This window comes from Eurosta solidaginis, chromosome 1, assembly GCF_040869045.1.
Source record: "Eurosta solidaginis isolate ZX-2024a chromosome 1, ASM4086904v1, whole genome shotgun sequence".
Classification (NCBI taxonomy): domain Eukaryota; kingdom Metazoa; phylum Arthropoda; class Insecta; order Diptera; family Tephritidae; genus Eurosta; species Eurosta solidaginis.
In genome coordinates, this window is record NC_090319.1 from 384,009,098 (window position 1) to 384,032,330 (window position 23,233).

Here is a 23,233-nt window from a genome sequence, read left to right on the forward strand (position 1 = left end):
CATCTCTAATATAAATGATCTGATATAGCAGCAACAATGTAAAAGCGAATTTATTTTGATATTTTATTGTTAAACTGAAGAACAAAAATGTGACTTAGAAATATGTCATTGTGTTTATGTAATGTAGAAATGTATGTAATTACAAATGATTCCATATACTAGTTCCAAATGCTGTATGCAAAATTAAATTATTCTACTGTATATGTATGTATGTGTGAATGTATGTATGTATGTATATAATGTCATCTTTCCTTCAGCCATTCTCTCAGTTTGTGTAGTTCCAAAAACGTAGTCAATTATTTTATGAAATGTTGAAATGGAAACAAGAACATAGTTCGAAAGAAAACTCTCCCTCTTCGCCTCCTTCATTATTTCTAACCTTAATGAATATTGAACCGTTTTATGAACTAGTTTAGAAAAGTTGTACCCTTATTTTTTCTTGAAATTCAATAGTGTATCAGGTATTTCGTTGAGAAAGTTCTGAAAAAAGAAATAATTAATTAGCTTTAGAAAAATTTTTGTAATGCATTATCTCGTGATTTCTTACATAAACTGGATGTCCTATGTCGGAACTAGAGAAATCGGCCCACTTAGTCAGGTCCATTGATGGTATTATGCCGCTCTTACATGGCACTCGAGGATTACTGAAATTAAAAAGTTAAGATACAATATCTCAATATTAAACGAACAAACCTAAGCACAAATATGCTCTGCTTTGAAAAAATTTCTGTCCCGGCTTACAATCGACAGCCAACTAATTTGGAGCAAGCATCATCGCAGAAAGAATTTTTTAACCAATCACGTAGTGTTGCTTTTCGAGCTTCTACAAATGTGCACAAGTAATGAACACAAATTGTAGAAGAGGAAATTAGAGTTGGCAGATCCCGTGATTTGTGAGTAACCATGTGTCACTGTGTCCCCTCAGTCACAGCGGTATTTATCCGTGACTGATTGAACCATTATAAAACGGCATTATGATCCCAATCCCAGTTCACACTATCCACTGTTAGAAAATTGATATTTCTACGACATTGTTGTGCCCATCAGCCATAACAGCCAAAGTCATTTTTTTGTAGTTTTTCAGGAGAGCATTTCAAAAATTCAAATCGTTTCTTGAAATCAATGAATTGAGATGAACTTGAAAGTTTTAAGCTTGATGAATATAGTTAGCTTGTATTTCATTTCAATGGACAGCAGTGTGATATTATTTTGTTTAGAAGATTTAAAACATTAATAAGACTTTCAAACAGTAATAACACTTTAGCTGTTATGCCATAATATATTTTGGCAGCTCATAGTTTCTGCAACTTTACTTTGAAAATAAAATTTGCAGATCATGGTTATACTTTGATTTCTGGTAGCTATTGGAACAGTCAACGCGCTCTCGTTAAAACCTATGAAATATGACTTTGGCTGTGTAAGGCTTTTAGCCACAGATTTAACAGTGGATATCAACTATTAGCGCAGGAGTTTGCATATCCGCCTATGCAGAATTTTACTTGGACTTTTAGTATTATTCAGGCGCTGTTTTAGTAGCATTCTCAACAGCATCGCAGCGAACCGTTCCTGTGACTAGAACTTTGAATTTGTGATTACCTTCCAAGCTGTTGTTTTTGTAGCGATAAAGGAATTCCACGAAGGCCCTGGAGAGTGTTATTGATGTTCATTGTCCGTTTCCGGATGCAGATCCGGTACGTTCCGATAATAAGCACCATAAAAGTATTGGCCCGACCATCTCGGGAACGATTTGGTGTGACCACATGAAACCTTCTATGCTATAACGCCCTCCCACCCCATAGATCAAAAAGGAACTTGTGGTCGCCAGAGCCACGGCTGTTTTTAAAAAAGGGATTTGCCACCGGTAGGTGAGGTTGACGCGGGTATATTCTAAGCCCCCTAACCCGCTGGGGTTTAATGCGCTGTCGCTGAAATCTCTCGATGGCTGTGGCAAAATCACAGGATCCAAGGCAAATTAAAAAATTCTTTACTTTTTATTCGGTGAATAAAAAAAAGAACAAGTTATTCTTGGAATGCTTCTTCAATATGATTGTTTTTTGAACGCAATCTTCTAAAAAATAAATTTTTCCAAAGTTGCAATTATAAATGTGCATGTGATTTTTCTACAAAGACTGAAAGATAGCAGTTAATTGCAGAGTCATTTTCAAAGAAATCACTGTGAATAATTTTCTCTTTTAATTAGTTATAGAGTGAAGCTTATGAAATGGCTAACTTAATTATCTTTGACATTCGGGTAGAGTGACCCGAACGTGTGACGCACCGTCTAGCGACAAGCTGCATAGCTTTGGTCGCTACCTGATTGAAGTAATCGTGGCGGATGTTGGATTCTTAGATGGCCCACAACGATCACCTCCTTAATGAGTGTTAGATCTGAACGCAATACGGTACTATTCGTACCCAGAAAGAGGTTGGTGCAGTATAATTTTGTCTACGTAAGTTTTCGTTACGAAATGTAATGTTACTTTGAGGCAAAATTGCTTTCAGCCTAACTGCATTATATAACTCCGTAGAGCTTACTGTACAGTAGAATCAGAAAGAGGACGAGCACATCTTTCGGGGAGTAGGGAAGTTCCCGCTTACCGCTGCTCCTCTGGTAATCCTACAGACTATGCCATTCCTTATCACAACGGGCCTATTCATACTGGCCTGTGTGTGCTCCTAAGGCAGCCTTTTCAACCATTATTTTCCTTTCGAGTTCCGGCCACCAAACCATGCCTAAGTAGACTAATATTGTGTTTATGACAGCGGTATACACCCAGTACCTTATGTTTGACTTAAGGCAGCACAGTCAGCCGACGTCTGCATTAGAAGCGTATAGTTAGTACTAGCCTTCCTGCTTTGTCCTCGATATATTTATAGCGGTTGAGTTTATTGTCCAAAGATAAAGTCATGGTATTAAACCTTTAATTAAAGTTTGAGCGCACACTCCATTTAAGAGCTTCGGACTAGTGAAAAGAAATATATCACGATTTTTGTTTCACGATTTACACAATTAAACCAAGGGTTCCCTACTCTTTTTGTGACTTTCGGATACACTTTGTTAATTGCTCCCGTCTGTGTCCAGAAAGACGTCCGAAAGGAAGTCCTCGAAGTAAATCCATTTCTCTTTCTTTGTGGAGAAAACGCAGAGACCTTTATCTGCATATTTGACTTTTGAGGGATGTGTGTTTAGGACTAGAGAGGTTGTGAATATGCATATTATTTCTGATAGGCGCTTCCAGAGTTTCCCTTAGTTTTTGAGGACAAAGGACGAGGGATAACAAGCCTGAAGTCATTCGGATTTATATGTTAAGCCCTTCCTCCTTTGGTAAGATAGCTTTATGTGATAGCCTCGGTCCATCTTCATGGAATCTTGCTGATACTTAGAAATGGTTAATAGATTTTTGTCAGAATTGTCCAATAATATCACATAGCGTGAAAATATAACGTATTATTGGACAACCCGTTCGACCGTAGAAGGTGAACGGTGAAGACAGAGTAGGCAATAAGCCAAGAATAATTCTCTCAATAGGTTATGTGTCAAGTGGTATGTTCGGTGTAGTGATTGACAGAATTCAAAAACTTCATGAGACGTTTTTACGGGGATTTCTTGGGTTGGACATTTAAAGAGGTTGCTTCTATTCAATGGTTGTCCGTACTTCATAACGATAGTAATACTTTTCATTTAAACTATTCCTAACTCCCTAATTCAAAGCTATTTAAATACCCAAACCTTCGGTTAACAAAAACTAAAGGAGTTTCTTAAGGAAACAACTAAAGGTGTCTAAGTTCGGGTGTAACCGAACGTTATATACTCAGCGTGAGCTTCAATTGTACATTTCATTTCAGATAAATTACTTTTCTACATAACACGTAGCACCGTCCGTTTAAAAACAAAATGTCTCCCATTTCCTCTTACAATAAAACTTGACAAGTGAAATATCATTGATCCAAAACTATTTTTTGCTAAGTTATAGCTTATTTTTCTAGTCTACGTCCCTTTTAAACTTGTTTTATATCTAAGTTGCCGTGGTCTTTAACCGATTCCGTCCATTTTTTCAGGAATTATTTCCTGCTATAGGGAAAATTTGTGTACCAAATTTTATTACGATCCGTTAATTTTTCTTCGAGTTATGGCTCCCGAAACATAGAAAATTGCTTAGTCATAAAAGGGGCGGTGCCACACCCATTTTCAAAAATTTTAGTATTTTCCAATTCCATATATTAAAGGCAACCTCTCTGCCGAATTTTGTTACGATAGGTTTAACGATTTTTGATTTATGATTAATAATATTTGATTGATTTTATCACAAGTGGGCGGTTCCACGCTCATTTTAAACATTTTTTTCAAATTTTTATCAAGAGTCTCAATGTCAGTCCACACGTCAAATTTCAACATTCTAGGTGTATTATTTACTAAATTTTCAATACCAATCTATTCTGGATCCAGATAAGCTCGTGTTCCAAATTTGGAGAAGATATCTCAATATTTACTCAAGTTATCATGTTAACGGACAGACGGACGGACGGAGGACGGACGGACATGGCTCAATCAATTTTTCGATACTTATGTTTTTGATATATGGAAATCTATATCTATCTCGCTGCCTTTATACCAGTACAACCAACCGTTATCCAATCAAAGTGTGTGCAAAGCACTCTGAGTATAAAAATTTAGTTTATGCTTACATTTCGTGATCCGGCAACACCATGGGATAAATTTGTATGGTATCTATAAGATCGGTGTTGTCGCATATCAGACGTGATAATTTAGCTTTTCTTATCTCCTGCAATTGCTCGGGCGTGAACGACGATGGCTGATTTGGAAGTTCATACCAGAAACGATCACCGCGACGAGAATAGCTCAGTTGAGTAGCAATAACGCAGGCGAATGTAGGTCCCAGCATAGAACCTGGTAAAGGTCGCTCTGAAACACCACCAGACCACAAGTCTATATCAGCTGGATGTCTGCAATGAAAATTTATATTGAGAATTAAACTTAAAAAAAATTATATAAAAATTTATTTACTCAAATATGCTCTCATAACGCAATATCGTGTCATTTGGCATTGAACCGAACATTTCCTCCCAAGCATTCGATGTGGGTAAACCGCAGAATTTTCTAAACTCCATATAACCAGGCAGACCGAACTCACGTCCACGCTGCATATTGAACGCCACCAAATCCATACCATAGCGCGCACCTTCTTTCTTAAACAAATGATTTGTCACTTCTTGTGTAATGGAGTCATCCATCGCTTGTGCTACTTGATTCATTAAACCCATAAAGTATTCATCGAAAACACCAGCACGATACAAATCATAAGGACGACGAATTAGATCTGATAAACGTTTCGAAGCAATAAACTTGTGCGCCTTTGACCAACGTTCCACCGCAGTAGGCAGCAATGAGTGACCAAAACGGAAGGCAGCACCAGAAAAAGCATCAATAATACCAGGATTCACTTTGAGATCATAACCATCCCAATAGCCATCTTTCTGCAGCACCAAACCGAATTTTTCCATAACCTCTTTGCCCAGTAAAATTGGTAAAAATTCATTGAAGGTCACATGTTGTACAATTGCAATAATAATACGACGCGCTTCTTGGAACAAGGTCTCATCATCCCAATGCTTATTGATGTGTCCCAGCGCAGTGGCAATGCGATTATGCTCGCGCGCCATCAATGTGTGCATGCAAGTTAGCACCAACTGTTCGTTGACACGAATTTCACCAGCTTCAAAACAAAACATGCTCTTATTTGGACGCGTGCAACCCTCATCGGGTATATCGAGTTTCAGTGGTAACAAATCTTTGAGTCCATACTCTGAGAAGACAGGATTCATACGTAAAAGACCGCCGTAGCCGGTGCGCAATTTACGTGCGAATTTCTCTGTAACACCGTATACGGTATTGGCGTCAATGACTCCGGTGAGTGTGTTGAATTGTGAGCGCGAACCTGAAATTTGGAAATAATGATTAGTGCTACGAGAAAAAGACAAAACTAAGTCATGACTGCTGTGAGCACTTCCATCACGTAGATGGTGTTTATACGTCATAAGAAAACATCCCATAAAAGTTCTGAGTGCGAAGTTTTGCATACCTGCAACTTTCTAAACTCCATATTGGCGACATGCAGGACAGGACCGGCCAAACAGTTGCCTAATACATCCTCCAGTACTTATTTGTCTTTTCCACTAGTATTGCAAGAAATCGACTTGATGGTGACAGTGTCAATTCAGTGTGGTTTAACGGGATATGATTTTGCAATTTTATGCCTAGTAACCGTAGTTAGCCAAAAATTGGGAAACCTGATCACTCCATTGCCCCAAGCAAAAGTCGCCACTATTAGAGCTTAGCTCAAGCAAAGTGCAATCGGTCGTTGAGTTCCTGAACGACCTATTTGCCTGGTTTTAAGAATATCCCTACTAATAGTAATAGCCACAGAGATCTCTTGGCAGTAAGATGCTTGCACGGACTTGGGATTCCACTGGCTACTGGCTGTATCTGCACAGGTATGACCCATGAACCAATAACCAGATCCCTTATTAAAAAATGAGAGAGCAAAGAAATCATACTTGGCTGGGAAATAAATTTTCTCGGCGTGACGTCACGCTTTTGACACCATGTTTCGTTGCTAATGCAGTGTTCAGACTTTATTTCAATCGGAGCATTTTGATCCGCTTTTACCCTCTACAACATTTTTTATCTCAAAGGTTTATTTGGGTCGAGTTGAAAACTATATAGTATTACTACCTAATATCTTTGGTTATCATTGCATACGTATGAAAAGCTGATGCGAATTCATTGTTCGTGTCTTAAGATATGTTTGTCCACATTTTACTCACAGTTTTTGTACTTTTTTCTCACGGAAAGATAATAGAAGGAGTAAAATGTAAGCAAAAAATGTGTCCGGACGCGATCTGTAAATACAGCACTTCCTGATGTTTTATACAGAAATGAAGTACGTTGAGTCAGTGAGGTTTTGTTATAACAGTTTCCAATTGGGAACACCAAGCGAGGTCAAAGCTTCCTCCAACTGTCTCTCCCAACGCAGTGAAGGTCTTCTCTTTCCCTTGTTTACAAACTGCCGGAGCGTATTCCTTCATCCGCATAACATGAACTATCTAGCGAAGCTTTCTGTTTTTAAGCGCTGCATCATTATACCTCCTTCGATCCTCGCAGTCGACAACACGGATAGCACTATAAATCTTCCGGAGAACTTTTCTCTCGAATACACCAAGCGCCATCTCATCTTCTCTCGGCAATCTCCATGATTCCCAGCCATACATCAGGGCAGGTATGATGAGTGACTTGTAGAGCGAGAATTTTGTTCGTCGAGAGAGAATTTTACTTTTCAATTGCTTTAAGAAGCACTTGTTGGCAAGAGTTATTCTCCGTTTGATTTCTAGGTTGACATTGTTTTTGCTTTTAATGCTACTTCCCAAATAGACGAAATCCTTCACAGTCTCGAATTTATATCCGTCAACAGTGACGTGGCTACAATGGCCACGATGACAGCAAGTACTTCATCTTGTCCGCATTTACTGCAAGACCCACTTTTTTTGCTTCTTTATCTTATACCAACTCTTCGCCTCCATGTTTGAACAGCCCATTGGGTATCCCGTCATTACTTGGCACCTTGTGCTTATTTAACCATGATATTGCCATTCTCACTTCCCCATAGTTGGATGCCGGAGCGTGTTATTCATCATCGGCAATGGGGGTATCGGGTTCGTCTTCCCCCACACTCTGTACTTCAGTTACTAGGACGACATTATCGTTCTTATAGGAATCTGGCCCGTTCTTGAAATCTTCTCTCGTTAAAGGAGCATGAAATAATAATAATAATATGTTTCCCGAATAATATCCGCGGAGATAGAGCCCACTTTTCATCCAGAATGTGGTATGCTTATGTGATCATTAATTATTCATCTTACATGTTTTAGGATGACTCCGACATGTGCATCTGATAAGGCAGATAACTTTTTTGCTGAGAATCATTTCATGGCATGGGGTAGACTGGCATTACTTCTTTCCAGGTATAGATATCTCCCTTTCCAATTATTAATAACAAGTTGACAGGAGAATAAGTTAGCCGCATCTATAGAAGGTGAATGGCATATGAATACAAAACACATGTTGATAGTTTCCTCAGCTTTTCCAAGGACAATCGCATCTTTGGAGGATTTATCAATACTGTGATCATAGTCGACGCTATGTTTGACGCTTCGATGTTATGAAGACGCAGAACTCGCACGGGAGTAGAAAAAGATCGAATAGGTAGGTAACAATTTGCATTGACAGCGCAAAATGGAAAGAATAACAAGAGGTAAACTATGCTTTAAAATTTCGTATGTCAAATCGATTTTTAGATTTCTGGATCCCATCAGCGGACGTCTTTTGTGAGAGGGTAATTTTATCCGGAAATACAGAAACGATATTTTCTACAGCTATGCTGACTTGAACACAAATATAATAAAGTCTAAAGGGATGGATGCCATCTTATAATAGGCTAAATATGGTATCGAAATTGACATAAAGGATGCGTGAATTCCCTCGATGTTACCCACTGGCGCAAGCTAGCCCAGCGAAGAAACGACTGGCTACAACTCCACTTGAACACCTTTAGGTGATCACCTGAAGTAAATCGAAGAACTTGTTACGAAACAAGCGAGATGAGAAAGAAATCTCAATGTTCCTATAATAGTGTTTGGTTGGGAAAAGAAAGAGGGCTTTTTCCCAAACTGCAAAAACAGGTTACCTAACGGGAAACCAATGTAACGCGCGCTGCACTCAACAAAATTTTGGACAATGCTTTGATAGGTTAAGATACAACAATAACAACAAGAATCAGAATCCACTCACTTCAAGAATTCCAAGCTTTAAAAGCATACAATTCTTACTCAACGGCCATACAATCATCTTTCAACAAAATACTTACCTAATCGGCATCCAGGACGCGGTGATGGAAAACCACGCACAAAGTCAATACATTTAACGTGGAACAACCGATAGAAGTAATCATCGTCTGGGACGCGAATTTCATTGCAGTAGGGATGTTTTAGATGAAGAGGACGTTTACAGCACTCTTCCGGATCATTGCGATTAATCGGATCTGTAGTAAAAACGAAAAGAAAAATTATTTTAGAAAACAAAAAAACACACGCATACAAAAGCAAAACTCACCCAACGGTGTACCAGTCAGCGTAAAATCATGATCCATAAATTGACCCCAAGCGATTACCATAACTGTGCCAGCATGATCATGATAACCATCATCGGGATGCATTGTGCGTGAAACAACGCGAGAAATAGGCAAATCATGTCCGGTAACTGAAATGCGTGGCGCATTTATACCATCAGCATAGAGAGGACCGATGAGTCGTTGAAAAGGTGCCATAGTGGCGCCCCACGTTGGATGATCAATATTATTGCATAAGCCATCAAAGCGCCGATATTTGCCAGGACGACATTCAACGCCAGCAAAGAACGGTGGACACACATCGCGTATGAGCGTCCTCGATGTGTCAATGGTAGGCAAACCTTTTTCAATTTCCTCATACGAGAGGCCATAGCTAAATGAAAAGTGAGTAAAGTAAAGAGTTGGAGTTGAAACAAATAAAGGCGCATGATATTTTTTCATATCACATCACTAGATCAACCAATTAATTTACTAAACACGTGTAATGCTGCAAAGCAAAGCAATGTTGTAAGCCAACGCAAAACTATGCGCATTCATGTGTATGTGTGTCAGTAAATATGAATGTTTGTATAGTAAGGTATGCCAATCAGTGACATGCAGGTATTTTCAACATTCAATTAACGCTCATAAACAGTTTTATTATTGTAAGCACTGCGCGGTAGTAATTAGTCAGAAACGACAGCCCCATAATTCTTCGCTGGAAATCCACATAATTAAGAAAAGATTTTTTCACCATTGACTCAATATCTATATAAGCTGATAAGTCCTTATCAATGCTTTTTAGGCAACAAATAGCTAAATCGAGTATTTTTTATTCTCTTATTGAATTTTTTAAATGCTCTTTTTTTCCTTTGCATTTAAAAATATTTATGTGCAATTTTTTCAAACCTTTTTAGCAAATGATAATGATACTGTCATACCAAATAATTCTTCCGTTCACACACACACTCACACACGCGGACTTCATTCTATTGCACGAATATTGCAAAATTATCAAATCAACCCAGTTCGAAGTGTCGCCGGCAACTGACCATTAAGTACAAAATATGCAATTAACGGTTTCCTTTTATGGTTTTTATAGCAAATACAATCAACAGCTCAAACACATAATTAACTGGCAAAATATTGTGCGTTTTTACAGCCAACAAGCCGCACCAACAGTATGTAATTGAGTTCAAGTTACAGTTATATGTCAAAAAATTAAGACAAACACCAGATGACAAAGGCATTGGGAATTCAACCAATGAACCAACTATTATTTTTTTTTTAGTATGTTCAACTTAAAGCAGTGAGATGTGAAACATCATACCATCTACAGCAGTGAACAGGAAAATAGTGGCGGATTTTTTATACTCAGTTGAGCAGAGTTCACAGAGTATATTAACTTTGATTGGATAACGGTTGGTTGTACAGGTATAAAGGAATCGAGATAGATATAGACTTCTATATATCAAAATCACCAGTATCGAAAAAAAAATTTGATTGAGCCATGTCCGTCCGTCCATCCGTTAACACGATAACTTAAGTAAATTTTGAGGTATGATGAAATTTGGTATGTACGTTCCTGGGCACTCATCTCAGATCGCTATTTATAATGAACGATATCGGACTATAACCACGCCCACTTTTTCGACATCGAAAATTTCGAAAAATCATTACCAAAGACGGATAAAGCGATGAAACTTGGTAGGTGAGATGAATTTATGACGCAGAATAGGAAATTAGTAAAATTTTTTAGCAAAAATCGATATATCTTTACTAAACTCAGTTCACGTACTTATCTGAACTCACTTTGTATTGGTATAAAAAATGGCCGAAATCCGACTATGACCACGCCCGATATCGAAAATTACGAAAAATGAAAAAAATGCCATAACTCTATACCAAATAGGAAAAAAGGAATGAAACATGGTAATTGGATTAGTTTATTGACGCAAAATATAACTTTAGATAAAAACTTTGTAAAATGGGTGTGACACCTAGAAGAAAATGAAAAAGTTCTGCAGGGCGAAATCAAAAGGTCTTGGAATCTTGGCAGGAATACTATTCTTGTTATTACATATATAAATAAATTAGCGGTACCCGACAGATGATGTTCTGGGTCACCTTGGTCCACATTTTGGTCGATATCTCGAAAACGCCTTCACATATACAACTAAGGGCCTCCCTTATAAAACCATCATTAATACCTTTAATTTGAATCCCATATCGTACACACACATTCTAGAGTCATCCCTGGTCCACCTTTATGGCGATACCTCGAAAACGCGTCCACCCATAGAACTAAATCCCACTCCCTTTTAAAATACTCATTAACACCTTTCATTTGATACCCATATCGTACAAACAAATTCTAGAGTCACCCCTGGTCCACCTTTATGGCGATATCTCGAAAAGGCATCCACCTATAGAACTAAGGCCCACTCCCTTTTAAAATGCTCATTAACACCTTTCGTTTGATACACGTGTCATACAAACACATTCCAGGGTTACCCTAGGTTCATTTTTCTACATGGTGATTTTTCCTTATTTTGTCTCCATAGCTCTCAACTGAGTATGTAATGTTCGGTTACACCCGAACTTAGCCTTCCTTACTTGTTTTTTTTTAATATGTTGAACTTAAAGCAATGAGATGTGAAACATCATACCATGTACAGCAGTGAACAGGAAAATAGCAGCGGATTTTTTCGTCAATTTAATTGTTTGGTTTTAACTGTGGATATTTTAAGGAAAAAACCTCTATGAAGTTTGTAACTGAAAATATGCATTAGAAACTGTATGAGCTAAGCGGGGGTTGCCCTTATTCCTTTAAATGTATGAACATATTTATTTGAAGCAATTTATAATTTATAATTTATTTAATAATTTGGGAAAATTTTAAACAACGTGACATCAAACATTAGAAACGTTTTCGAAAAATTCGAAATGCCGAGAAAAATTTACGAAATTTTCGAACTATTTATTTTTTGAATATGCAGTGCGGCTGTTTTGTACCCCAATCAATTTTGGTCAAAGTACAAGTTATAGGTTTTTCGAAATTCGCATAAATTTTTGAAAATGTTTTCCGCAAGTTAAAGTATAAGATTAAGATTAAGACTAAGTCAATGTTCAAGTTATATAGACTTTGTTAAACCAAAATTGATTGGGCTATAAAAGAGCTGTTTTCAGAAAAATTCAGAGAACTTTAAGTAAAAATTTTGACATTTTCGTTAAGTTCTCTTGAGGTTTCGAATTTTTCCAAAAACGGGTTGAGTTTGGTTTGCATAGCTTCATCTACCAATTTAATAAAAGTTTTGCTTAAAATATCGAAAATAAAAAGAGACGAATTTAATTGACAAAAATTGTATCAAACACTGCCACTGCCATTTTTTTGTTCGCTGCTGTATATCAAGACACTTTACTAATTGTCAAGGATGCTTCCCAAGAGCCATATCGTGTCATCAAAGAGATCTTTATGTAAATAGCAGATATCCTCGAGAGTGGATTTCAGAATATCAACATTTCTATTGTACCGGCAGCTCTTCCGAGAGGGTTCTTCACACGGTTGTTGAACCTATCTCGGTTGCTAAACTTAGCTTTTAAAAACAAAAATGCGGTGGAAATGATACTAACCACTATATACACTTTAGGTAAGTTACTTTATAAACTTCAGGGGCTGATAGAGGTAGCTCGTACTCACAGTGACATCGAGCAACTTTCTGATACAAATTATGTGTGTGCCGAGGCATAACCCTATCCATGGCAACCGTCAATAAAATCCCTTGAACCGTACAGGAAGTTGTGGACTGAACTTATCTGCAAATATCGACTTTCATATTCTGCTATTGCTGTTAACCGCTTCTAGTCATGGGGGTCTCGAGTTATCTAAGCAAGCGACAGCAAGGCGGGCACCACCTTTTACGTGGTTTCGTGGCCTATTTCGCCAGTTATTCTTCTCCTTTTTCTTGTAGCGATATATAGACTCGCCAAATTTTTTGGAACGTTTTATCGACTTTGATTTTTTGATCCGAAATATTCCGAAAATTAGTACCACTAAGGTACTAGCCGGACTGTCTCAGGAGAGATTTGATATGACCACGCTGCACCTTCTAGATTATAAAACTCCCTACTTCCGTGACGAACTTGAGGCCGGCAGCGCCTCGCATTATAAATAAACAAGACTCGCCACAGGTAGGTGAGGTTAACAATTGGATTAGAGGAGCTATACAATGCGCCAGCATTCCCTTCAAACGGATGCACTGTCCATGCCTGGCCAGTTGTTGAATGCAAGCGTTGGAAGATCGAATCATTCACTCATTTTATGCTCACCTGTCCAGGCATTGCATGGACGTATTTAGGATATATCGACATATCGGTAGGTATGTATTTGATTTTCCGGAGTAAATTTTCGAGATCAATATCAATATATCCATAACCCCGAGAACATTCCTCCATCACATGAAAACGAGGAATCGTAGTAGACAATAAATTCTTATGGAAACTTCAAATGAATGACAGGGCGAATAAAGCCTGCATGGCACTCTATGCGTACAAAGGACTACTGGGGTACATATGGACACTACGGACACATTCAATCATTGTGAGGCTTTTATGGACCGACCTTACCTTTGTTATAAACATTCTTATATGTAAATATGTATGTATGTATTTATTGCACTTACGTCCTCGCAAGCTGTATTGAGATATCCAGCAGCAATTCGCCTACAGTCGCCAACTCTTCTGCCTTCCACTCGCCTTTTGGTTGCGCCACATCTGAAATAGAGAAAATTTATTTTGGGTTTTCCCGTGGTAAAATTACTAATGACTGAAATTGTTGCCCTATTCCTGAGGTTTCCAAAAGCCATGAAATTGATGAAAATCATGGCGATTATTGTACATAGAGGCAACAGGGTGTTTCATATAAATCAAGAAAATAATTTCTTCTAGTATCATCCTTTCAGGCAGTAATGCCTAGGTCGAAAATATTACACATATATTATAGTTCTGATTGGAGACAGTTAAGCGTTGTCGCATTGTGGTCAGAGTTCCAGTGTCTCTGTGGAGGCTCAAAAATTTAGAATTTAATTAAATTTTTTTGGTTTCTTATATCCAAAATCGATAGTATTATTGCAGGCGATACATAAATGTTTTTGATCTCAATTGGAATCGGTTAAGGGTAGTCTCGCGCACTGGCTAACGTTCAAACTGTAATTTATTGAAAATTCATAGCGTATTCTGAACTTGAAGCCCTGGCCATCAAGAAACAACTGTTTCACAATGAGAACATTTCGATGGAAGTATCCTAAATTTGGCCACTATTCGATACCGCTTAACTGTCTCCAAGAGAAACCAAAATTGTTTGTGTGATATTTTTAACCTTCGCAATCCCACCTGAAGGAGCTAAACTGGAAAAGGCCGTTTATTTGTTTTATAAGGTCTACACTTATAGACATAGTAATTAAAGCAAAATTTGTTTAGAGTTGCTAAAATGTTCTAAGATAAAATCTGCTGAATCAAAGAAAGCCCAACTCTAACTAATTAATTGTATATTCTTTTTTAAAATTAGGAGGTTAAATTTCGTTGAATGGGATAAGTACAAAGTCTCCTTTCTCCTAACTCGCCTTGGCGCCATTTATGTTGACAAAAATTTGCCAGCTGCATTTTTTACTCACTTTTAGCCTTTACTTAATCACTTAAAAATAACTTCTTCAATTTTTTTCAATGGCCTTCATGTGTACATATATATGCTTTGATCATAATACAAATCGAACTACAAATTGGAATTTTCCAAATATACCCTATGTAATAACTTGTCTACATATTATATTGTCATCGAATGCTAAACCACATTTCAAGAATATAGATCTCCATAAATCAGGACAAGGAAATAAACTAAAAATCGAGACTAAGATTTTAAAATTTTGCTGCACGAATTTCAGTATTTTATTTCTAAAAAATCCAGCTTGTCCGGAAGCTACCGAGCAACTGATGGCAAGGTACTTTTATCGCACTAATTTCCCTCAAAGTTTTTAATTATTTTCATGGACCTTAACTCTGTTCCAGCCTGGACGTTGCTCGGAAATCGAGAGCAAAACTCTTCAGTTTTGCATAACGCATTATAGCCATCCAGTTCTTTCCTCTAAATATTGCAATGTCCTCGGAACCCTACTACGGGTTTCAACCTTCTCAATAGCATTCTTAGTATATCGATCCCTATGCCACCAAGCGGAAATTTTTCGCTGTATTCGGAATTTTTATCTGATTTTGAGCTCTAAATATCCCTCTTCTTGCGCACCTGCTAATTTTTTTATTTTTATTGCATCTTTACTGGGTTCTTGAATACTTTGAAAGCTTTGTGCTGAAGTCACCAAAAATCGATAACAAATTTCTCATTTGTTTTACCAATTTTTAATACTTATATTGATTGGTATGCCATATAGCTTTTTCCATATAGTTACATCATAACTGGATTTTATATTGTCTACCGTTTGAATCCTATCATACTTAAAATTACCCATCAAACGAAAAATTTAATTAAGTTAATAATATAAAAAATGTTACAACTGCGTGACGTAATAGTTATCCCGTAAGCTCAGAATCTCACGAAACTTTGAAGTATCCATTGTGGACAGGACCCACTGGGAAACAGGGAATCCTTATAATGATCCTGACTCAGAGGTCTGGTTCACGGATAGATCGAAATTCGAAGACGGAAGAACGGGAGCTGGCGTCAATGGGCCGAACTTCAAGAAATCGATACCAATGGAATGCTACACCAAAATATTTCAGACAGAAATCCATGAAGTAAAAGTCTGCGGAGAGGCTGATTCTCGAGAGCATCTACATTATGTCGCACAGCCAGGAGGCCCTTCTTGTCTTGCAATCCTACACAGTCACATTTAAGATAGTGGATGGCTGCATTGAAATCCTTAATGATCTGGGAGCCAAACACAAGGTTTTATTAGAATGGGTTCCCGGGCATTGGGGACATGGAGGTAATGAACATGCAGATTGCCTACCAAAACAGGGTGCTATAGCAGCATTCTATGGTCCAAAGCCCTTTTGTGGACTCAAAAAAGCACACACCAGGGAAACCATAAGTAACTGGGAAACAAAACTAATCAGTAGTAACTTGATTGACTGTCCAGGTCAAAGACAGGGCAAACTATTTCTACTTCCGGCAACGAAAGTAACAGCCAAACTCATTTGTCTAAGCAGGGAAGACTTAAGAACTCCTACTGGGTAATATACGGGACACTGTGATCTAAGATATCACCTAAGTAAGATAAATCTATCCGATACTCAAATTTTTCGTTTCTGTAAGCTGGAGGATGAAACGCCGGTTCATATTCTCTGCGAATGCGTCGCTCTGGCAAAGAAGAGGCTCTCCTATCTAGATGGTGTGACTCTTAATCCCTATGTGATATGGAGTAAAAAGTCTGAAGAGGTACTTAGATACACCAAAAGCCTCCACATACAAAATTTGGCTGAAAGGTCATGCACAATAAATCTGCACAAAGGCCGCAGTACTTCTAGGCCTAAATATTATAATAATATAAAAAATGTTTCCTTATTCCTGAAAAATGTTTAATTAATATTTTATACTCTACTCACGTATTCGTTTGCGCGCATCCAAATAGGCGGCATTCACTGCATCGTACGTAATGCATGTGCTGTCTGTTGTGTAGGGATTTCTGAAAAACAAATAAAATTATAAAAATAATATTTAATACTAACTATCTTTAAAGCCACAACATCCACTACAAAAATAGTCATCTTACTGCGTAGATAAAACCCACATTCATCTCATAAAATTTGCGCGCAACTCACTAAACACCTCCAAGCCTAACACAAATTTTCATTGTTTTCGCCACAGCATTTCTGCTTCACAGTCAAACAAATCGAATATAATAACATTTTATTACACGCTTTAGTAACCCACTTTGTCAATTTGTATATTATTTATTATCCAATCAACAACTTGTTGCTCGCTTATCGCTTACGACCGTATGCCTCCACCACCACAGCGAAAGAACATCAAAAAGACATCACATGCGTATAAGGAAAAATGAGTTCAATCCTAACGTCACAAAGCATTGCAAGACAAAAACATTCCTAGACGACTTACTAACACTAAGGCAGGCTAGAGTAATAGTATAGTGAGTCTATTACGCCTCACATGCTCGTGATTTGGCCGCCTAACAAATAATGTGCGTCAGTAAAGGCTGCAAGGATACTGATAATCATATTATTGCTATTTCACAGGATAAATAAATACCGTTAACGCAAAAGTAGTCGTACATACAAAAACATATGCGGTCGAATGATGTTGAATCGTTGTATAAGTCGAGTAAAAAAGTCGTAATCCAACTGCAAATAATCTCAGTCATTTTGAGGTATTGCAACGATTCGGTTGTACGAGATCTTTTATCCTGTCTATTGCAATAATAAACTAAATTTGCTTAAAAAATGTCTGTTGAGGAGGCAAAACTCAAATTGCAACAAATTCTAGTCAAATGTAAAGCTAAGTGCGTCGATCCAAAATTATTCGGTTGCGTGGAAAAATTTGTGTGTGAAATGGAAAGTGGTGCGACCAGTAAAAGCAGGAAGCTATTGAAATTTTGTCTGATTTTTGCATTACTTGTATATGGATATAATTATTACTGTAATGACTTATCAACAAAGGTAAATATGAAATGCAAATGTGGATTGAAGTACACAAAAGTTTACAAAAATGTTTGTCTGATTTAGTTGCGTATTTGTTTACATCTTGCAACTTTCTTATAAAAAGTTGGAATTAACAAAGCCAGTTACATAAGGTTCATCACAAATAAGGAAGACAACTATTAAAATTAAAAAAAAAATATACATTTCTTCGTCATGGAAATAAGTTTCTTGCTCTAGCTAAGTAGTCTCTTAACTACGATATTTTTTCACTTGGTTCCATGAAAAATGTTCTTAGAATTGAATTTATATCTAAGTTGCCATGGCCTTTAACCGATCCCTTCCATTTTTACTAGAAATATTTTCTGCTATATGGAAAATATTTGTACAGAATTTCATTACGATATGTTAATTTTTCTTCGAGTTATGGCTCCCGAAACATAGAAAATTGCTTAGTCATAAAAGGGGAGGTGCCACGCCCATTTTTTAAAATTCGAAGTTTTTCCACTTGGGAAATGAAATACCATTGATATAAAGACTTTTTTTGCAAAGATATAGCTTATTTTATTCGTCCACGACCCTTCTAAAAATCTTTTATATAAAAGTGGGCATGGTCCTTAAGGATTTCGTTAATTTTTCTTCAAAGCATTCCTTAGGCAACCTCTCTGCCGAATTTTGTTACGATAGGTTTAACGATTTTTGATTTATGATTAATAATATTTGTAAAATTGATTTTATCACAAGTGGGCGGTGCTACGCCCATTTAAAAATTTTTGTTTTAAAATTTTTATCAAGAGTCTCAATATCAGTCCACATGTCAATTTTCAAAATTCTAGGTGTATTATTTACTAAATAATCAGGTTTTTGTGTTTTCCAAAATGTTATATATATAAAAAGTGGGCGTGGTTATCATCCGAATTCAATACCAATCTATTCTTGGTCCAAATAAGCTCGTTTACCAAATTTGGTGAAGATATCTCAATATTTACTCAAGTTATGGTGTTAACGGACAGACGGACGGACGGATATCGCTCAATCAAATTTTTTTTCGATACTGATGATTTTGATACATGGAAGTCTATATCTATCTGGATTCCTTTATATCGAAACAAACCGGCGATAGTCCTGTAATAGTACCAAAATGACCACTTAAACAGTGGTGAAACATATGTGAAAATATACCGAAATAGTGTCGAAACAATATGGTTCCAAACAATTCAAAGAAAGTCCTCAAATGAAATAGCCCTTAAATGATCCTGTTATTAATCCGCAAGCTGCCTACATTAAATTATTCCGATGTAGCCCCAAAATTATCCTGATAACAGTCCCGCAATGATCAGGAGATAGTCTCGGAATGATCAATATCATCTTAAAATTGTCCTGAATCGAATCAGAAAACAATGTGAAATGATAACAATCTCAATATAATTCCATTATTGTACCCAAGGAATCCCGCAAATTATTCTTAAGAAATCCCATAATAGTTCCGATTCGACCCGAAATGATCCGAAAGTGATGAAGTTTACCGAAGCTAATTTCGAAATGGTCACGAAAAAGTCATGGTTGCGATATTGAATCGAAAATATCCAAAAAACGGTTCAAAAAAGGCCCAAATGCAATTCCTAAAAGATCCTAGAAAAGTATTGACAAATTGTGAACAAGCTTATAAAGTATTTCTTTGAAGAATTTTTAAAAGTCCATAAATTTTCCTGAAAACATTTTAAAATAATTAGCCACGAAAAGATTCCAACACAATCCCCAAACGCTTACTGAAAACGCCTGAAGTTATTGAGAAGTAGTCTTGACAGCATCCTCTAAATGGCTGGATTGGGACTGGGGCTGCGCTGGGACTGGGACTAGGACTGTGAATAAGGCATGGAGAATAAGAAGAACTAGAGAGAAGAGAAAAGGAGAAAAAGACTAAAAAGAGATAGAGTTAGAGGATGGTAGAGAGATAGGGATAGATGCAGCGGAAAAGAAGTAAGGGAAAATACAGAAAGGGAAGCACAGAAGCAGAGAAAAGAAAGGTAGAGGGTGGAATGAATAAAAGTATAAGGAAAAAGGGGAGAGATGGGTATGAGAGTAAGGGGTAAGATCTTCTAGAAACTTATGCAGATATACCAAAGTTAGCGCAGAACAACGTCTGCCGGGTCTAGTAGTATTTTATAAATTAGACGTTTATGATGTTTCGATGTAGGGATGTCGAGATGCCAAGATGCTGCTTTTGTGACTCACTGACGCCAGCATATAAGTGTTTCTTTTTGCGATAGGAAAAAATACCCTTTGTTTTATTTGGAGAGCCCCATGCTTCTGTGCCGTTGTATATTATAGAATATTATTGGAAAAGAAACTATTTTAGGGTCAATTGGGAGGAGCAAGCTCCGAAGTCCTCGGTTGACTTATAATGCCTCTTTTTGTTTTTTCTTCTGTGGGACTCGGCGCATCGTGAAAACCTGCACAATGACTAAGTCTTAAGCCGCGCTGATAAAGTCGGATCAGTTCGTTTACTTTGGGCCTGAGTCTTCCTTGCTTGGGTTTTAATATTTGTCATATTAAACAGACTGAATCTGTGGTAGTTGGCATTTATTGCGGGCTTGCAAATCCAACAGGGATTAGGTTATTGGGTTCGTCGGTTCATTATCGATCAGAGAGGAGAATTGTTCTTTCGTTACTTAGTCCTTATTTCATTCATACAGACATTTTCTTAGTCTTGAAATCTGCACTCCTTGGCGGGATTTTAGGGTGAAATTCGTGTATATTATTGCTATCAGCCAGCATTTGGAGCCAACATTGTTAAAAACAAATCATAGCATTGGGGCAGAGTCACTTTTCTTAAAAAATCAAGAATAATTAAAATATTTTTAACAAAGAAAATAAAATTTTCTTGAAAAAAATTATTTTATCTTAACCCAAATTTTTTTTTTTTAAGAAATTCGTATGAACACAAAAAAAAATATTTTTTATCTGAGCTATCAGTGGCTGGCATTTAGAAACTATAAATAATATTCTTCATAATATACATAAAACAATAAAAAAATGTTTGAATTCATGAGAAAATAATACAAAATTTAGTAATAAGAGACGTAGATGCCATCACAGTCAGTCGGTCATGGCGATTTCCTTAAGCTGTCGCTGCAATTTACTGTTGTCTAACAGTCGCTAAGACAATATCACATCTTAATTGGTGCTCAACCGCTAAAGCGATAACTGAAGTCAATTGGTAGCACTCTGGAGGGTCATATCTTCTTCTACCTTCGTCTCCAACTTAGCAGAGGTCACTCTCTTCCTCTGCTTCCAAATATCTCTCACATGCGACCTCTATTATAACCAACCTCTTGGGATCACGATAGGCGCTTATATAAACGGCATGTAACTGCGCTTCTGTGCACGTAACTGATCTTCTTTTCTGTCACAATACAACTTCAAAATACATTTTCCCCTTCAACACCAATTCGGTTTGACACACATATGTATGTAATTACATCTTCCTATTTTTTTATAATTTTAGCGTTGTCTTTTGGAGTTACCACGAACACTTCGTTACGCCTTCCGCCCACCTGAAGATTGTGCCTTTTGTGAAAACGTAGAAAGTGCCATTCGTTTACGCAGCATAACAAGTGAGGAGTTCGCTTCAAAGTATGCTTACACTGGAGGACCAGTTATTGTGGAAGATGCAACAAAGAACTGGACAGCAACTACGGTGAGCGCTCTTGAAACATCTTAGTTTGCTTTCATTTACACACAAAAACCGTTTTCTTTTATATACATATATATGTGAAATTTAATTTGCAGAAATTCGATTATTGGTACTTTAGTGATGTTTATAGAAATGCAAAGCGCAAGCAAAAAGTACTCGAGTGCCAATTTTTGCCCTACAAAACGGGCTTTAAAAATATTTTCACTGCATTAGAAATGCCAAAAGAGCGTGTAGAGATGCAGCCAGGAACTCAGCCATGGTATTTTGGTTGGAGTAATTGTAATCCAGAAACAGCTGAAGAATTCCGCAGACATTACGGACGTCCCTACTTTTTACCACCAACATCTGAAAATAATGCAGTCGATTGGTTTTTTATTGGCACAGCGGGACTGGGCGCGCATATGCACGTAAGTACATACAAACAAACATAAGAAAATTATTAAAAATAAATAGTAAAATAAATGTACAAACATATGTATTAGATAGAAGATAATAAATTATTTTCTTTTGTTCCACTTTGCACGCAGATCGATAATGTGCGGCTGCCCTCATGGCAAGCGCAGTTGGCGGGCAGTAAACGTTGGATTTTGGCGCCACCACCCGAATGTTATTTCAAATGCAAGCGATTCGATACAATTGTTCGTAGAGGGGAAATAAGTAAGGATATTGTTTTAATATCGTATTCTATTTAAATTGTTTGTGTATTGAAATATTTACAGTTGTACTAGACACAAATAAATGGTATCACCAGACATGGGTGCAGCCTGGAGAAATAAGTCTGACAATCGGGTCGGAGTATGACTAAAAAAAAAGTTGATAAGCCTAAATTCACTGCATGCAGAAAAAGATGGCAATATAGTTAATTCCAAATTTTTCTTTGCGATTCCCGCTCGCACATTTAGAGGAAATCGAACATTGTATAAAATTAAATGAATTATAGTGCAGAGCTGTAAAAATTTACAGTCATTTTGATTTGAAATCTAAGATTGCCCTGCTTATTTGGATATAATCAAATTAATCAAATAAATTTTTTTTTTTTTTTTGTAATTGTAAAAACTACAATTAACAATCAACCTGATTTCAGTGAGTTTAGAGAATCAATCAAACACCATAATTTCAATCATCAAATATGCAATCATTTGGAACTTGGACGCATAATTTGCTCTTCTGTTAGTTCGTAAGACTAAGGAAGTTTGAAGAACACTATATAATTACAAAATCGCTACCACCGTAGGTCAATAACTGTTCAATAGAAAAGGATGTTTCCTTTTAACTCAGCATCATGGTGCACTGTCTCTCTGGGCCGAAGTCATTAAAATTAATTTTACAAAACAACCAAAAATTTATGTTTTTTTTATACTCAGCGTGCTTTGCACAGAGAGTATATTAACTTTGATTGGATAACGGTTGGTTGTACAGGTATAAAGGAATCGAGATAGATATAGGCTTCCATATATCAAAATCATCAGTATCGAAAAAAAATTTGATTGAGCCATGTCCGTTCGACGGTCCGCCCTCCCGTTAACACGATAACTTGAGAAAATATTGAGGTATCTTCACCAAATTTGGCACATGAGCTTATCTTAACCCACAATAGATTGGTATTGAAAATGAGCGAAATCGGAAGATAAACACGCCCACTTTTTATATATATAACATTTTGGAAAACACAAAAAACCTGATAATTTAG

At 37.0% G+C, this 23,233-nt stretch overlaps 2 protein-coding genes across 5 annotated transcripts in view; one reads left to right on the top strand and one right to left on the bottom strand.

The window, feature by feature from the left end:
• Positions 1-23,233, bottom strand: part of cysu (Curly Su) — a 136,368-nt gene continuing 113,135 nt past the window's right edge. For all 4 annotated transcript variants that reach the window (XM_067776079.1, XM_067776070.1, XM_067776089.1 and 1 more), the window contains exons 4-11: positions 16,797-16,876; positions 13,865-13,955; positions 9,188-9,576; positions 8,943-9,116; positions 5,027-5,957; positions 4,687-4,965; positions 548-644; positions 1-480 (exon numbers count right to left, since the gene is read on the bottom strand). In XM_067776079.1, coding sequence (XP_067632180.1) covers positions 430-480; positions 548-644; positions 4,687-4,965; positions 5,027-5,957; positions 8,943-9,116; positions 9,188-9,576; positions 13,865-13,955; positions 16,797-16,876 — 2,092 coding nt within the window. In that variant the 3' untranslated portion in view covers positions 1-429. The remainder of the gene's footprint in view (positions 481-547; positions 645-4,686; positions 4,966-5,026; positions 5,958-8,942; positions 9,117-9,187; positions 9,577-13,864; positions 13,956-16,796; positions 16,877-23,233) is intronic.
• LOC137245416 (bifunctional arginine demethylase and lysyl-hydroxylase JMJD6) lies at positions 17,613-22,545 on the top strand. Its single transcript, XM_067776056.1, has 5 exons — positions 17,613-17,867; positions 21,355-21,546; positions 21,639-21,950; positions 22,071-22,200; positions 22,263-22,545. Exons 1-5 carry the CDS (start codon positions 17,652-17,654, stop codon positions 22,346-22,348), a joined length of 936 nt encoding a protein of 311 aa, XP_067632157.1. The 5' UTR covers positions 17,613-17,651; the 3' UTR covers positions 22,349-22,545.

Excerpts from the sequence above, each read along its gene's own strand:
- LOC137245416 (XM_067776056.1), top strand. The coding sequence starts at position 17,652 with ATGTCTGTTGAGGAGGCAAAACTCAAATTGCAACAAATTCTAGTCAAA. Across the intron at positions 21,547-21,638 it reads AGAACTGGACAGCAACTACG|AAATTCGATTATTGGTACTT; the intron begins GTGAGCGCTCTT and ends TTTAATTTGCAG. Across the intron at positions 22,201-22,262 it reads TGTTCGTAGAGGGGAAATAA|TTGTACTAGACACAAATAAA; the intron begins GTAAGGATATTG and ends AAATATTTACAG.